Genomic DNA, 16,730 nt, shown 5'->3' on the forward strand with positions numbered 1-16,730 from the left:
TAGCGTGGTGTTGACAAACATGCTCCAAACAAGTGTAGCATCTTCAGCAGCACTCTTCCTTAGTGTGGTGTTTTAGTATCTTCATCTTCACTCCCCCGTAGTGTGGTGTTTTAGTATCTTCATCTTCACTCCCCCGTAGTGTGGTGTTTTAGTATCTTCATCTTCACTCCCCCATGGTGTGGTGTTAAAAGCAATCAGATGTGATGATGCACTTGGGCTACATAGCCTACATTTCAGAAAGCTGTTCAATTTCTCACCATGATTCTACATCAAGTCTATTAAAGCATAAAAACATAATGTACCACACTCCATTTGGACACTGCATTGCATGCAAGTAGGGAACATAAGTAGGCTATGGACTTAAGAACATTTTCAGTTCGTCAGACAATTGATACACTCTTAAGTACACACAAATCATTTATTATTCAATGTTCAATTTATACACAATATTATTTGTCGAGTCCAAAATAATTAGGTCAACAAAATATTGTAACAAAAAGAGACTGGAGGGGGTTTTACTGCCACGCTACAGAACAAAAGAGAAACTGAGATATGAGTCCTGTGTTGGATGGCAAGTGAAAGTGTATCAGATGCATTCACCTTGAACTGAAGCCACACAGTCCTCACAGTACATAAAACTGACATGGCAGACTACATAAAACTATTACGATTTCTTCGGCTTCTTCTTCTCAGCCTCCTCTTCTTTCTCCTTCTCAATTTCAGCCACAAGAGTTTCAATTTCTTTAGACTCCAGAAGCTGAAAAGACGAACATACAGAGGTGACTCGTATGGCATTACCAGGAAAGTGATCCGACAGGAAGGCCCCGAATGTTTGTGTGTGTGTGTGCGTGCATGTGTACTGAGTGAGTGAGTGAGTGAGTGAGTGAGTGAGTGAGTGAGTGAGTGAGTGAGTGAGTGAGTGAGTGAGTGAGTGAGTGAGTGAGTGAGAGAGAGAGTGAGAGAGAGAGAGAGTGAGAGAGAGAGTTTATTAGGGTTTACCTTCAGTGGCTGGTTCCTCCTAATAACAGCCAGTTCAATGTTCTTGCCTCCTGATTGGACAACCTGTGAGCATTGGGTAAAGGGGTTGGCTTACTGTTCCCATCATGTACCAATTAGCAGTCATTTGATGATGTATTTGTGTTGGCCTACCTCCAGCAGGGCCTTGATGGCCAACTTGATGGTTTCATTGTCAGTCGCAATGGCCTCATCCGTGTAGTTCTTCTCCAGGAACTCCCGGACCGTCTTTGCACTGCGACCGATGGCATTTGCCTGCACAGGTGGTCGGAGGAGATGAGGTTACAAAAATATGCAACATTTCACCCTTGCGTTCCTGTCTCTAGATTCAAAACCATAAAGACACCTGAAATAGGGCCAGAAATATAGGGGGGTCCAGAAAATTCCAGACATCTGTTCTCACTAAATAGTGTGGCCCTGTGTGCGTAGCGTAGAGCAGCGTATCAGACGAGGTTCTGTAAAGGACAGAGAGGAAACGCACCTTCCAGGCGTGGTACGTTCCAGATGGGTCTGTCTGGTACAGACGCGGAGTGCCATCATAGTCAAAGCCCACTATCAGTGCCGAGATGCCAAATGGTCTGCGTCCGTTACTCTGTGTGTAGCGCTGGGAGAGGAATGAAGACAACGGAAGGGAGATCAGAGAGAATCTTCGGTGCACAGAGGTCACACTGCGTGTGTGTGAGGTCATTTGTGTCATAAATGAAAATTGTGATCTATAAAAAAAGAAACTTGACGGGAGAATGTGCACATCTGTACAGCAGCTCTTACTCATGTGTACGAACATTTCTAGAGAAATGACAAACTGCGCCTCCCATGGCAGTAGGATAAAACTCGAGACGGTTTGAAATTAATACCAGCCTTGTGTAAAATACCTGTAAATGACCTGTCCCGCATTATAGAGCTCCCATATTAGGATGAGACTTGAATATGACAATATGACGTTTGACAGGGCTTGTGAATAAATATCAGGGTTTGTGAATGTTAATGAATATGCCAACTGTCACTATGCTGTCACTGTGTTGATTTGACTAACGTCACCATCAATAGGCTAGATGAATATAGTTGTAGGCCTATTTTAAGCTCACCCACTCTTCTAGCAGCAGATAATGGGCAAAGATGATTTAGGATAATCCAAACAGTTATCTGTTGCAAAAGAACCCCTCAAATATATTTTACAGTTTAATGGGGAAGCATACTTAATTGGATCTGTACAATCTAGAATTTAGTTTGTTGATCACAAGGGCGAACAAATCGCTGGGTTTAATAAGGAATACAAAAACCTGTTGACTAAAGCAACCAACACACAAGTCTACAATCATTTAGCCTAACTAAATGATCTAGCCTACATTCTACACAATACTTTCAGTTATGACATTCTCATACAAAATAATACAAATAATAAGGTGAACAGTAGGACAAATTGTGTTTAAAATGATGCCATTTTCAACGACTCAGTCTCACACCCGCCACAGGATACAAGCCTGATTAACGTGCAAATATTCTCAGGTGGACTGTCATTGAAAAGGGAAAATTGTTTTATAAATCTTATTTTTTGGAGGGGCACACCTGCACAATATTTGCAGGTTTTGCACGCACATACACTTTTATGGATCCTACGCAATATTTTATAAATGAGACCCCTGGCATTGGGTTAAACCTACAGTTGAGTGCAGCAAGCCTTGTAGAAATGTGTGACAAAGAAGGTGCAAAAGCCTATTAACAATACAAATGACCTCTGCAATAAATGTAACCGAGTTGAAATGGTTAAACTAAAGTAACTCAGATCGAACCCAGCATGGGCAAGTGAGGGTGATAGCGAGCGACGCTGACGTGTGACGCAGTGAAACCTGTGACACAGAGTACAGACCTCCGTAGCAAGCCTTGAGCATCGGTACTTTGGTGATTTATGCATTTGTTTTGCCATAATAGACTGAATTTTCAATCGCTGTGCAGATTTTCTCTTAGAGACTTGCATTTCAGGACTTGGTGTACATGTAATTCGAATGCAATAACAGGTCACGCATTTAGTCGAGTCAGGTTTAAATGCGTGAGTGTGTGCATGTGGACAAACAGTTTAACAACAGAACCACATCAGAGTGACTATACAGCTACCTGCTTGAGTGTGGCGATGTGGCGTGTAATGTACTCCACAGTAACAGGATCTTCTACAGTGAGACGGTGGCTCTGACACTCCACCCTGGCTCTGTTTATCACGATACGTGCATCTGCCGTAAGACCTAGTAAGACAGGAGAGGAATTATGAAAAACAATTACAATATTCACCGATTCACAATTTGAGACAAACTAGAGAGTCGTAAATGGTAAACGGACTGCACTTATATAGCATTTTTATCCAAAGCGCTTAACAATGGCCTCTCATTCACAATGGCCTCTCATTCACCCACTCACACACACATTCACACAGCAATGGCCGCAGCTGCCATGCAAGGTGCTAGCCTACTCATTGGAAGCAATTTGGGGTGCAGTGTCTTGCCCGAGACACTTCAACATGTGGACAGGAGGAGTCGGGATTCGAACCGCCGCCCCATCGGTCATTGAACGACCCACTCTACCTCCTGAGCCCCACTCATAAGACAGGGTTTAGCAGTAAAAGGGTGTTCTAATGTGTCTTTACCTGCGAAGGCCATACAAACATGCTCATCCAGGGCACATATCTTTCGTACAGTCCTTTCCTCTTGTAGTTTGGCTACAGACTTTTTCTCAACACCCAGGACGACGATGTCTTTTCCTCTGATGCCAACCTGCACAATCACAAAACACAGTGCACTTTATACCTGCGTACACACTCCAACGATTAATCTAACATTACGGCAGCTAACGTTAACGAGTTAACATACTGGGTAGTTAGGGATGGTCTCATTAGGCTATATCAGTCCTTAGTACTGGCAGAGAGGATAGTAAGTTAGTAACGTTACCTGTGTATATGCTAACTTAGGTAGCCGAACGTTATGCTAGGCTTTTGACTATTGGTGCATTCGTTTGTGGTCGGATGTGGCAAGTCGCAAAATACCTACTTCCGACCTGTGTGCATTCGAGCTATATACCATTATATTACAGTTACCTAGTTATAAATATATACCATTATATCACAGTTACCTAGTTATAAATATATACCATTATATCACAGTTACCTAGTTATAAATATATACCATTATATCACTGTTACCTAGTTATATCTATATACCATTATATCACAGTTACCTAGTTATATCTATATACCATTATATCACAGTTACCTAGTTATATCTATATACCATTATATCACAGTTACCTAGTTATATCTATATACCATTATATCACAGTTACCTAGTTATATCTATATATCATTATATCACAGTTACCTAGTTATATCTAGTGCATTCGAGCAACTGGGGGCTGAGAAACATATCCGAATTTGCGACGAGGAAGTGCGAGTTCATGCGGTGTTTTATTTAATCATTCCTAGTAGCAAGTCGCAATTTCCCACCTCCCAGTTATAAACGAACGCACCCTATCTATGCCAGTTAGCTGCAAGTCATGCGTCATCGCTCCCGAGCAAGCTAGCCTAGTAGCTAGCTAGCCTAGTCACTTCTTGCTACTGTAGTCAATAGATAGTCAATGAGACCCTGCAAGCGATAAGGTTAGCGAGCTAACAAGATACCAAAAACACAAATTAAATACATTAACTAGTTAGCTAACGTTATCTCTTCTAGCTGGCTAACGTTAGCTAGCTAGTGCCAGTTCGGATAAACTAGCATGCTCACCGCTGTGGAGCCCTTTTTCACTGCCTCTTGGGCATACTCCACTTGAAAGAGATGTCCATCGGGAGAGAAGACTGTTATAGCTCGGTCATATCGAGCAGCCATTCTGCTGAGGCCGAATGAAAGCTAAGTTAATAATAAAAGTAGCACTAAAGTAGGCTAGACTTGAACAACGCGTCCTATCTAGCGCATGCGCAGGCGATCTCTTTGACCCTTTACCTCGACGTCACGTCATTGGTGAGCGACTACAATAGTGACCGAGCTAGCAGCATCAAGCTAGTAGCATCAAGCTAAGAAACAAAGAAACAAAGAGAATTAGATATTAACTAGCGAAACCATGCACGAAGCCTACATCGAAAGGGTCAGAATAGCACGAAATAGGGCGATATTGGGTGCTTATACACCCAAAGTCCACACACTCACAAGTTTAAAACAGATATGCCTCAAAGCAACCAGTCAACACATGGATGTACTACACACGAAGATTATTGGTGAGTGTCTCTGTTCAGGGAATGTATGGGCTTGGTGTGTGGGGGACTGCTAGTGGGACTGAAATTGAATGATACTAGAAATAGGCTCATTGACCATACTTGCGTTGTACGTCAAATAGTTTGCAATGTGTCTTTTAATTCACTCACAGACTTGCCAACCTCACTCATGAAGGATCTCTTGCCTCAGCTGAACATCATTGATCTGGATAGAGTCCATTCCGCAATGAAGCTCAAAGGTTGGTACCTATGACAGTGTTGTTGCATGTTGAGGATCAGTCTGTTACTCACTCACTCTCATGAAGGGTAGCCCACTAGTAATTATAATGATCTTTTTGTTTGTCTTTAGGAATATCCACCTCCTGTGTGTGGGCAGGAATACTGAGAGAAATATATGGGACGTCTCAAGGTTCAAAATTCTCTATGCTGGTTAAATCCGCTGTACAGGTATAACTTGGGTGGTGGCTCCTCAACCTTGTAGCAACAACAGAATAATAATAATAAACGGTACACTACAAAAGAAAATATACACTTAAGTATGGTGCGTGAAAAGTGCAGAAGAGGGTGGGTGTACTGTTATCTGTTCAAATGCTTGCCTTTTCTACAGTCCTGCATTTTCTTTGAGATTTCTTTCTTTTCTTTGAGAGTTTGAGAGAAAATAGGCATAATTTGGGGTTTTGTCTGCTTGCTTTCAGGGCAAAATCACAGCTGACGAATGGAGGCAGGAAACCATGGGTGCTCTCTTTCGCTTGGCATTCTTTGGTTTCCGCTTCCGCGGTGACAAATGCCTCTTAGACGTCGACTTCAACTCCCTCCTCTTGGTCATGGCTAAATATGTCCAGCGCTTGATTTTATTTTCCCCTGTCTACCTGAGCAGTTTCACCACAGACCAGAGAGCTGTGCTGAGCATCCTTGAGAGGACTGTACGTTGCATTAATATACAGCACAGCAAAACTCTGCTCAGCGGTGATCCCAGCAGCGACAGCTGTGTTCTCTACGTTCTGCACCGTCTGCTTGATCACGGCGCTACTGGAGAAGTTGTTCTGGTGGCTCCAGATCCCAATCTGCTCACGTGTATTCTTCACGGCAGGAGATCGCAGAGCACCAGGCAACAACGCCCAGCGAAAGGGACGGGAAAGCACACCTCATCCGACGCTCAAACGAACGCTGGAGATGCAGCTGACCGCCTGGCAGGAGAGGGGGTAGCGTCTTCTGAAGATGAGCATGTGAGCAAGCGTCAAAGGTTAACCTCGGATCACCCAGAGGAGAAGTATCCAGAGGAAGAGCCGGTGGCTCTTCACTCCCACTGCCAATGTATGGACCCTGAGCACCTGTGTCAAACATTCACTCCCTCTGCTGGCAACACCAGGCAGACTTGCCCTCGGGGCCAGATCCACTCACTGCAGATTAAGGAGTTTGGAGGTGATGTCCTTCCTGCGCTGTTGCCTCTCCTGCCCACATGGCGGTGCCTTTGCTCTCTAAGCCTGAGTAGTCTAAGTAAGTCTAAAGCGCTTATGATGGTGTTGTATGTATATGTATGTGTGTGTGTGTGTGTGTGTGTGTGTGCAACATGAAGCATTGTTTGATGTATTATTGCAGGGATCTTTGAGGAGGGGGATGTGTTGAGCCTGGCAGAGTCCCTCAAGCAGCTGTCTGGAACACTGAGCAACTCGCTCACTGATCTGAGTGTTGGTCCCCTGCCCCACCCTTCCCTCATGGAGGTCCTGCTGAACGCCTGCCCCAACCTCAGGTCCTTCTCAATGGAGATCCACCCCACGGCAGAGTACCATAGACCCTATCGGAGGCAGCATGGCCAGGCTGCAGGGCAAGCAGGTGACAGCCCCATACCCACTCCAAGCTCTTTCCCCCACCCACCTGTACAACATATTAGATAATGACAATTTTGACTTTGATTGTGTCACCTTGTCCTGTTATCCTGATTTGATTTTTTTCCAATTTTTCTTGTTGACAGGATTACTTCTTGAGAATCTGTCTGTGAAATTACCTCAAGTGGGTACAAGTCTAAAGAGCCTTCCGCTTGTCCTGAAACGCTCCCCAAATCTCACATCACTTCATGTCTCAGGGATCCGCATATCAAGAGGCGCCTCTCACAATGAGCTCCTCAACACGATTTCAGGTATTAAAGATCCAGCAGCATGGAGTGGAAGTGCTATTTCCCAGTTGAGGGACTTAATTGCGGTCATTTCTCAATTCAATTGTCAATTAATTGAATTCCATGACTAAAATTACGATAAGTACAATAGTATATATACTGTACCGCAGTACTTCAGGAGGCCTATTGTCAACTCTTTCCAAACATTTTCATGTTTAACATTCTGTATAATTTGAGGATTACTGCCTACGTTTGCAGAGTCAAACCCGTGCCTAAGGAAGCTGAGCATGGAGGACATGAACCTGGCTGACTGTCACTCTGCCATCTTCCGTCTACTTGGGAACTGTATGCTGGAAGGTGAAACCTTTAACAGTATTTCTCATAAATGGGAAGCTAAAGCATTGATTTAACTACCAGTTTAGCGACTTGTGCCAGAGCATTATTATTCTTCTGTTCCACATTCAGAGCTGTCATTGGTGGACTGCCGTCTCCTTGAGAAATGCAGCGAGAAGGATCTCTTCATACAGCAGCTGATGGATCATCTCAAGAGACTCACAACTCTCCAGGCACTCAACCTGTCTCAAAATCGCCTTGGTAATATATATATTATTACAATTTATATATGTATATGATCTGTATATATATATATATATATATATATATATATAAAAAATCTAATCACCTTCTCTCAGTGTTCATTGTGTCAAAGAAACCTGTGCTTTTGCCTAATAGCAGTTTTCATTCTCTCAACAAGCCAAGACTGTGCCTACACTAGGGGATCTTTTCACAGGAGCCTCACCAAGCACAATGAAAAGGCTCGACATCAGGTGAATGGCAGCATGTCATTTAGTTCTTAAAAGCAGTAAATTTCTACTTTTTGGAGTTTCTGAAGCTTATTTTTCGTTTTGTTTTGTTCCGGACAGCTGCAACTTCATCCTGCCTCTTGACCTGCTGGAGTTGGCGAGGGTGTTGGAGTCAAACCGCCCTTCTCGGCACATGGTGCTTGACCTCAGGCGCAACCCCCTGGACCGGGACCGCGTGCTACAGGACCGGGCTCTCCACATACTCAGACCACTCTGTCACCTTCTCACAGATCGCTGGGATTCTAGGGCTAGCTTAGCTGACTACATCAGCAACATGTGAACCAAGCCCTCATATACTGGACTTGGTATTGGTACCAGGGCTTCAGGCCAGCGGTGTTGAAGGATGCGGCTTGTTACTTTCTTCAGCTTTTATTTATTTATATATACCGGTATATATATATTGTTCATTTACATTGTTCACTTCACCACCTTTTTTGTTAAGAGCATCTTTAAAGCTACTTGGCAGCTGAACATACTGTAAAGTGAGTAACAGCAATAATCACGTTGACCTGTAATGCTTTATTATGGCCGAATAAAGACGTTTTGTTTCCTTAAGGAAAGGTTTTTGCATTGAAAGAAAAAATGTATTCTGATAGCAAATACAAAAAAGAGCAATATACATTACTATTATTTACACAGAGTCAAAGGAATATATGCATGGGAAGATTGAGTTAAGATAATCGTTATAAACCAAAGTCTTCTGTACAGTAAACACATCTAGTGATTTCAAAGCTGCAGCAGTCCTTCTGAAAACAGTCCAGTGGCACGTGCTTTGCAACACAACCGAGAGCAACACCACCAGTGGTGTCCATGGCTCCCTCCGACCTCTGACCTCTCCTGGAGTGGCAGTGCTCCTGGTTGTTCGTGTGTCACACTATGCCCCTCTGGTCCTCGTGGGAGTGCTGGTGGAAGACGAAGGACACGGCGGCGTCCCAGGAGGCCTGCAGCACCGGGTCCCTGAGGCCCCTCTTGTCGGAGCAGTGGTGCCACTGGGACAGATCACACGTGCAGTCGGCATCATCGGCCGGAGGCCGCGCCTGCCGGCCGTTCACACAGCGCCGACATCGGAACCTGGATTGGGCCAACAGAGGCGAGAATCAGTTTCAGGAACCCGAACCTACTAACGTGACCGTGGATGTTAACAGGCTTATAGTAACAATAGTAGTCAAACGATCGTCATTTGCCGCGCGTGAGTGTGTACCTGTCGTGAGTGTCACTAGTGGTGTCCTCGCTGAGGGTGAAGAGCTCTTTTAGTTCTCCGAGGGAGAAATGGCGCTCTACGTCCTGTTCCTCGTCCACCACGCAGCTGCTCAGGGCCTTCTTATGGGCCTGCCTCTGCAGGATCTTCTCCTCGATCGTCCCCGTCTGCAGATGGAGAAATGTCATCAAAGAGTAGTACCGCCATCGCCTAAATTGCTAGCTCCCCTGCAACCCACCCCACTCTCAGTGGCCCTGCACGCCAGTATTGAAGTACTCTCAGAGGCCCTGCACGCCAGTATTGAAGTACTCTCAGAGGCCCTGCACGCCAGTATTGAAGTACTCTCAGAGGCCCTGCACGCCAGTATTGAAGTACTCTCTGAGGCCCTGCACGCCAGTATTGAAGTACTCACTGAGAGCAGTCTGTAGATGTAGCACGTCTTTTTCTGACCATCTCTCCAGACACGAGCCATTGCCTGCTCATCATTGGCTGGGTTCCAGTCAGGGTCAAACATCACCAAGCGATTAGCACCAATCAGATTCAGACCACACCCACCGGCCTTGCTGCTCAGCATGAAGATGAACTCCGGACTCTGACAGAGAGAGGGAGGGGGAGGGAGAGAGAGAGAGAGAGAGGCAATCGTCTAGTAGCTCATGTTTCCAACACTTTAGATTCTAACTAGTCACTTGTGTGTTCAATACTTACAGATGGGCTGTTGAATCGTTCAACAATCTTTGCTCTTTTCTTGATAGACATTGTGCCATCAAGTCGAACGTAGAGGTATCTGTAAAAGTCCACAAGATATTTATGTATCTTATCTCAACTTACTATATCTCATCTCAACATTTGTTTGGAATGGGTCCTTTTTGCCTTACCTTCGAGATCGACACAACTTTTCAAAGAGGTCCAGTGTTTGAGTGTAGTTGGAGACGAGCACCACTTTATCACTCGTTGTACTTCTTGTCATTGCAAGGATGTAGTCTAGCACCAGCATTTTCCCTGGAACAAGAAACACTTCTTAGATCCCATACTTACAAACAGCAGTTAAGACTTAACCACACTAACACTGAGCTGTCTGGTCTTACCAGAGAGCTGTGGCTCCACGGCTTTAGTGGAGTATCCTGATGGGAAGAGATCCAGCGTCCCCTCAAAGCCCTCCTCTCCCTCCACACACTTGTCATAGATCAGGGCTGGGTCTGGGACACACAAGGACCAAACATGCATCGCATGGTAGGGACAACATCCATCTCGCATGCCAGAAAATGGAAGCCAGCATAGAAAGGTCAATGTATACTTATTTGGAAACTTACGATTGCAGAGCTTCTTGAGTGAGGTGATGGAGGACAGTGAGGACACACTGATCTTGCCCCCCTGCTGTAGTGTCTCGATGGGCTTGGCCTGCTTCAGGAACTGCTTGTATAACTCTGTTTGCAGTGGGGTCAGTCTGAGTGGAGAGGAACACAGCAGAAGATCTGGCATCTAATGTAGCAACTACCAACGAGTGACCAAACTCAAAACTTAAAGAGACAAAATATCTGCATTGGAGTAGAGCTCATTTCATGTAAGATATACCTGCAACAGACCACCTGCTCAATTTTCACTGGGAGGTACTTGGAGAGGATGTCTGACGTTCTCCTGATCAAGCACCTAGAACAACCAAAGTAAATGATAAATGGACTGCACTTATATAGCGCTTTTCCACCTTAGCGGCACTCAAAGCGCTTTACAATGGCCTCATTCACCCGTTCACACATACACTCACACACCAATGGCGGTAGCTGCCATGCAAGGTGCTAACCTGCTCATTGGGAGCAATTTTGGGGTTAGGTGTCTTGCTCAAGGACACATGTGGACAGTCGGAGCTGGGATAGAGGGAAGAGTAAACTGAGGGAAATACTCATTGGGCATCAGGCAGGCTTCCATCCCTCACCAGGCCTGAGTCACGCAGGTAGAAACATGACGTTCACCTGTTGACGATGCTGATCAGCTCCTTGAGTTTCTCCTCGCCACATCGCCTGTCCTTGTCACTGGCGTCTGCATCCCGGCCCTTCAAGATGGGGATCTCAAAACGCTTTTTAAACTCCTGGGCAGTTCCTGAAAAAATGAGACCACAGGAGGACATTAGAGGAAAACACAGAGGGTTGACAGGTAAAAGCAATATCTCTGTAGTTTGCGTTACAGGGAAGAACAGCGTACCAAGGATACCAGCGTTGACAAAGTGCACCAGACTGAAATACTCCAGCAGGTCATTCTGAATGGGTGTCCCTGAGATCAGCACTCTCCTCTGGGCACTCATGGCATTGAGGGCCTGGTACGTCTGGTTGTCAGAGTTCTTCAGTCGATGACCCTTTAGAATACACGCATAGGGGGAAAGAAACAACCATCATCCAACTGCATGTTCTATGGAACACCAGTGTGAAAGATCGGACTATTATGTTCAAGTACATACCTCATCACAGATGACAAGCCCAACTTTTCCTTTGTGCAGTACTGCAGAATGAAGACGGAACGTCTCGTAGGAAATGATCAAAATTGGAGTGGGTACCCTCAAGCCATTCTGGGAAATGAAGTTCACTGTGGACCAAATAACCCAATCATCACGCAGAACCACTGAATAGCTTAACTACACCTCCACACACAGCATTTGTGAGGCAACTGCACACGTCTTAGTTCCAAGCTTCTTCCATAATGGACGTTCTTTGATTAGGTGGATATTCTGACATTGTAGGGATGACAAATAGCTTCCAAAGCAGGGCGATCTACCTAGTTTTCTGTCAATCTCTTCCTTGGAACCCCCATCAATGGCGACTGGTGTTATGCGTCCTCCCAGCCACTTGCCCACTTCGTTGTACCAGTTTCGAACCAGACTGGAGGGCGAGACCACGATGACCTTGTCGATCTCAGGCTTGCCATCTGGACTCTGGCGCAGTAGGGTCCACATGAGAGCGATACACTGGAGGGTTTTCCCAAGCCCCATCTCATCAGCCATGATGCAGCCGTAGGAGTCAACCATGCGCCTCCCCGTCACGCAGTCCCACAGGAACTTCACCCCCTGGAGGATGAAAACATTCAGAATCAGAAATGTTTATTGCCATGTAGTTTTACAACATACTAGGAATTTGTTTCAGTCAATGGTACATAACACGGAGACAACATTGGACAGGGTGCAGGGACGAGTTGGGACAGTGCAAAGACAGGACAGTGCAAATGTGCAGTGCGTAACACGAATGCACAAAATGCGAAAATACGAACATAACACATAGGCTGCACATACGTAGGCTGCTAAAGAACAGGCTTAAAGAGTCATAAGAGGCAAGAAAGTTGACCTCTCTCTGGTGAGGTCGGAGTACTTTTCCCAGCACTGGATCCACAACTACATGTACTGGCAGCTTCTCTCTGCATAGGGAGACAAGATTTAGGTGTGTCAAACTAATGCCTTGTCACATTAACGCTGGACTCACACGTATGCGTTTCAGTCTTCAACGTTGACGCAGAGAGTGAGATTAACAGTATGGGTCTTGACATGCAGGCAGAGGTCTTGACATGCAGGCAGAGGGCTTGCCATGCATTAGCAGCTGACTTACTTATCTGTTTTGATCAGGTCATGAGCGCTCACGGCTGGAGGCTCATAGAGGACCAGCGCTCCTTCCTCAAACGGGTCGTGAAGAGCCCGCCTCACGCCTGCACGCCTAAGTCCCAGGGCTCTGATTCCCAATATACCTGTTGAGAGACAACAAAGATACATCACTCCTATCCATTACCCTGCTCTAACACAACAATTGAAACATTGAATAATTGTGTACCTGTGTAGTTTAGAATGGGGATTTTGAAAGGCTTGGACAGAATACTTCGAATGAAGGCCTCCTGTATTAAAAAAAAGAAAAGAAAAAAAAGACATCCATCAGCAAACACTCAAAAACAAGGGCATGCATGCCTGTTGGCCCACACAACACTAAAGAAATTAAAGAATCAAACTTCTGCACATGTGTAGTGTGACAGGTGCGTAGGAGAAAGCCAATGGCCAGAGTGTAAGACAACCTGATGAAGGTCAGACGTACATATTAAATTGATTTATTGTAAGTGTAGAAGGCAGTCTACACAACACAACATGATACCTTCTGAGACTTCGACTCACATGCGTGTTGCTGTCCAAACACACAGGCCGGTTGGTCAACTGTGTCAAGGGTTTTCTAAAGGGGGAGATGTAGCTCTCTCTGCTTCCTTTAACATCGCCTTTTCTGCGCCGTTTGGTCTGCAACAACATTGTGAGTTCATTGCTAGCGGTGCCAGCATCATTGTTAAGTGTCAAGTCAACATTACAGACCGAATATGAACACACAATGAGGACATGGCATGACTTACAACTTCTTCTGGGTCCCAGTCCTCATCCTCGGACGAACCAGCCCCTTGCTTCCTCTTGGCCACCTGACTTGGAGCAAGGCTTCTTCTCTAGAATCAAGATTTCACTTAGTTACGTTACAACTGAAGAGAGTTTGGTTACTAGCTAACTTAAATCATCACATTTGTGATTTTGTACTAGCTAATGTAATGTAGTGTCTATAACAGTCTATCTATGCTAGGTCACTTAGTCCAATCATATCCTATTTAGTTACCAGTTTATAGTTCTAGTACATACAGTATTACAGCGATACCTGCACTATAGTTACATAACCAAGATCTAATAGCACAAGAGGTGCTTACCATTTTCCTTTAGATACCTCAAAGAGGTGAAGAGTTTAAGTTTGCAGTAGTCTTAGCCTAACTAACCTACTAGCTAACCTACTAGCTAGGCTAGATATTTGTAGTCAATAAGCCCAGCTTGTCACAAGTTACATCAAACAATTATAACAACGTTTAGCTCGTAAACTAACATACTATCGTTTTAGTTAATACGCTGAAACAACTGGTCGTTACAGTTGAATGACTATATTGTCAAACGTAGATGATGATAAGTCTGTTATTGAGAGTCACAGCAGATTTCTGTCCTGTTGTTTATATCCCGCGCGCAAGTTGCGAAACCAAACGTACGGCAAGCCTGTGGGCTCAGATGTATTCAGATATACAATCGCGTTTGAGAGCCTCGGGAATTCTTGCTTCTTTTGGTCTTCCTTTGAATCTCTATCTCTTTCTAGATTTTCTCTCATCTCAGTTAATCATTTAAAATGTAGTCAGTAATCTATCTGTTATATTGTTATGTTAACACTGTCCCAACATAAAAGTGAAAAAGGCTCGCACACTAACAACAAATGAGGAATTCGGATGCAAAAAAATAGGGTATGTTTACTACATAGGCTAAGTGCAAAAAGTGACAAGGTGATTATAAAATAAAAAAGGAACGTTTCGGCCATCAGAGCATCGTCCGTCGTATCGACCATCGTATGTTAACACTGAAATATTATACTGCAAAAATATGTAGAGATCATTGACCAGTAGGTGGCCCACTGACCCAAGGTTTTGGAAAGTGTGGGGTTGCTTCTGGATTCAAGTGATGGTGCTGAATTGATAGAGGCTTCCCCCTCAGCGCCCCCACCTCCTTCTGATACTGCCAGATCCATATTGGAAAAATTGGTAGCTAATAGGCCTGATGTTGAGTCCCTCATTCATAAAGAAGACAGATTATACTCTAATTTGGTCGAACCAATCCTCAAAGGCTATTATCAAAAGCTATTAGGCATAACTGGCAGATTTTATGAATTTGCTTGCGCAAAGTATACAGAAGTCAGGTGGAGGTCCAGTGAAAGGGTTGGGTGATTAAATGAAGTGACGCAGGTGTGCCTTTCTCAAGCCAATCCACATTCTAGCGCCCAGTGTGTTTGCTGTGCCTTTTTGTTGCACTATGCCAGGAAAGCCAAATGGAGGCAGACTCTTCTTGCTCAAAGTACTGGGTAATTTAAGTCATGCAAGAGCCCAGGTTGTTTGGCCATCTTCCCTCTGAGATATTATTAGATCACTTTGTTCTCTTTTCAAGGCAAAGAGATCAGAATCAAACACTCGCAGACAGGGCATACTCTTTCTGTTTGAGTGGGGTAATCAGTAAGTCATGCAATGTGCTTCAAACATCTCTACAGTGTCACACAAAGGGGGCATCACTGGGCGACACGGGGGCCTCTTTGCCCTATGGTTCCCAAAGGTGCCTTATCTCTGGTGGGATCATGCACAAGAATAAGGCCCATGAGCCGTTGATGGTGTTGGATAAGAGAACAAGAGCAGCCTTGTGTAGTAGTTTACAGAGACGTGCAGAACCCAGTGTCAGCTTGGCACAGCTGAGAACTCCCTCAGGTGAGGGCCCAACCATGGCAGAACACTGGGCGTTCACTACATACCTGCAGACCAGCTTCAAAACAGCTTACAGCAGTTATCTCTATCAAGTTTACTGTATAACATTAGATCAATGCATTGTCAGTAAGCCCAGGACACAATCTATAGGCACCTTAACACAAATGTTTTTTGGGAAAATTTATTCTATAGAGAAATGTACGAAAATAGTGTCCAGGAGACATTTCAGACAGCAATGCAACTACTGTACATCAACATGTTAACATTATGGAACACTACTACTAGCACTGCTAGACTACTACTAGTACTACTACTACAAATAATAATAATAATACATAATTCAGAATACAGTAATAATAATAATCATACAGTACTAGAAAGACTACACAAACAAGTTATTTGTATTATCAAATATTGTTTGTATGAGGTCATTTAAAGACTGAGAACAAGGCCCCAGAGGAGTGAGAGCAGCCTACTGCAGATTCAAACTCATGGCAGCATGTCTGCATACGGAAGCTTTTGGTCTCTGATGCCAGGTTGCCAGGCGCAGACACTCATCAATTGGCATTGTTCCCTGGCGCCACATGTGACTTTGCTAAAACTAGTGGATGCGCCTTCGGTACGATACACATGCGCTGATACACATGCACTGATACACATGCGCTGATACACATGCACTGTCCGTGTGGGTCAATCCTTTAACCCTTTCTACTGGAGGCGGAGTGCATAACACCAGTCCTGCTGTCCTACTCCATGCTTTTTTAATAGGAAAAACACAAGAAAAGTAAAGCATACATGGTCAATTCATAAATAATAAGCATATGCTATGTTTAAGAACAAAGTTTAATATGTATTGACAATAAATAAAAATAATTTAAATGTAATAAATACTTTCCCTACATGTACAATAAGGCAATCAATGAGATGCATAGCATCTAACAGGGAAGTTAAGTTTCGACTTAAACAGTGAGTGAAGGCCTCATATACGTTTAGCTGGAGGCATGCCTTATACAGCCC

At 44.4% G+C, this 16,730-nt stretch overlaps 3 protein-coding genes across 3 annotated transcripts; 1 reads left to right on the top strand and 2 right to left on the bottom strand.

The window, feature by feature from the left end:
• Positions 1 to 404: 404 nt before the first annotated feature.
• LOC311314102 (proteasome subunit alpha type-7) lies at positions 405 to 4,968 on the bottom strand. The gene is made up of 7 exons (XM_084444432.1): positions 4,779 to 4,968; positions 3,650 to 3,776; positions 3,127 to 3,251; positions 1,496 to 1,618; positions 1,150 to 1,269; positions 1,000 to 1,062; positions 405 to 757 (listed from the first exon to the last, which is right to left on the bottom strand). The coding sequence occupies exons 1-7, from the start codon at positions 4,878 to 4,880 to the stop codon at positions 665 to 667; spliced, it is 753 nt and encodes a 250-aa protein (XP_084300558.1). The 5' UTR covers positions 4,881 to 4,968; the 3' UTR covers positions 405 to 664.
• Positions 4,969 to 5,096: 128 nt separating this feature from the next.
• Positions 5,097 to 8,651, top strand: lrrc41 (leucine rich repeat containing 41). Its single transcript, XM_084444428.1, has 10 exons — positions 5,097 to 5,266; positions 5,416 to 5,502; positions 5,613 to 5,710; positions 5,959 to 6,760; positions 6,863 to 7,096; positions 7,236 to 7,400; positions 7,635 to 7,733; positions 7,842 to 7,970; positions 8,131 to 8,203; positions 8,300 to 8,651. The coding sequence occupies exons 1-10, from the start codon at positions 5,113 to 5,115 to the stop codon at positions 8,517 to 8,519; spliced, it is 2,061 nt and encodes a 686-aa protein (XP_084300554.1). The 5' UTR covers positions 5,097 to 5,112; the 3' UTR covers positions 8,520 to 8,651.
• A 457-nt stretch (positions 8,652 to 9,108) lies between these two features.
• rad54l (RAD54 like) lies at positions 9,109 to 14,992 on the bottom strand (the record flags this gene model as incomplete). The annotated part of the gene is made up of 18 exons (XM_084443894.1): positions 9,109 to 9,310; positions 9,441 to 9,604; positions 9,850 to 10,029; positions 10,143 to 10,221; positions 10,313 to 10,436; positions 10,523 to 10,633; positions 10,748 to 10,881; positions 11,010 to 11,084; positions 11,405 to 11,531; positions 11,634 to 11,784; positions 11,887 to 12,011; positions 12,201 to 12,489; positions 12,764 to 12,833; positions 13,022 to 13,157; positions 13,241 to 13,301; positions 13,573 to 13,689; positions 13,800 to 13,886; positions 14,981 to 14,992. The coding sequence occupies 18 exons, from the start codon at positions 14,990 to 14,992 to the stop codon at positions 9,109 to 9,111; spliced, it is 2,244 nt and encodes a 747-aa protein (XP_084300020.1).
• Between the last annotated feature and the right edge of the window lie 1,738 nt (positions 14,993 to 16,730).

The sequence above is a fragment of the Borostomias antarcticus genome (assembly GCF_949987555.1).
Source record: "Borostomias antarcticus genome assembly, chromosome: 10".
NCBI lineage: Eukaryota > Metazoa > Chordata > Actinopteri > Stomiiformes > Stomiidae > Borostomias > Borostomias antarcticus.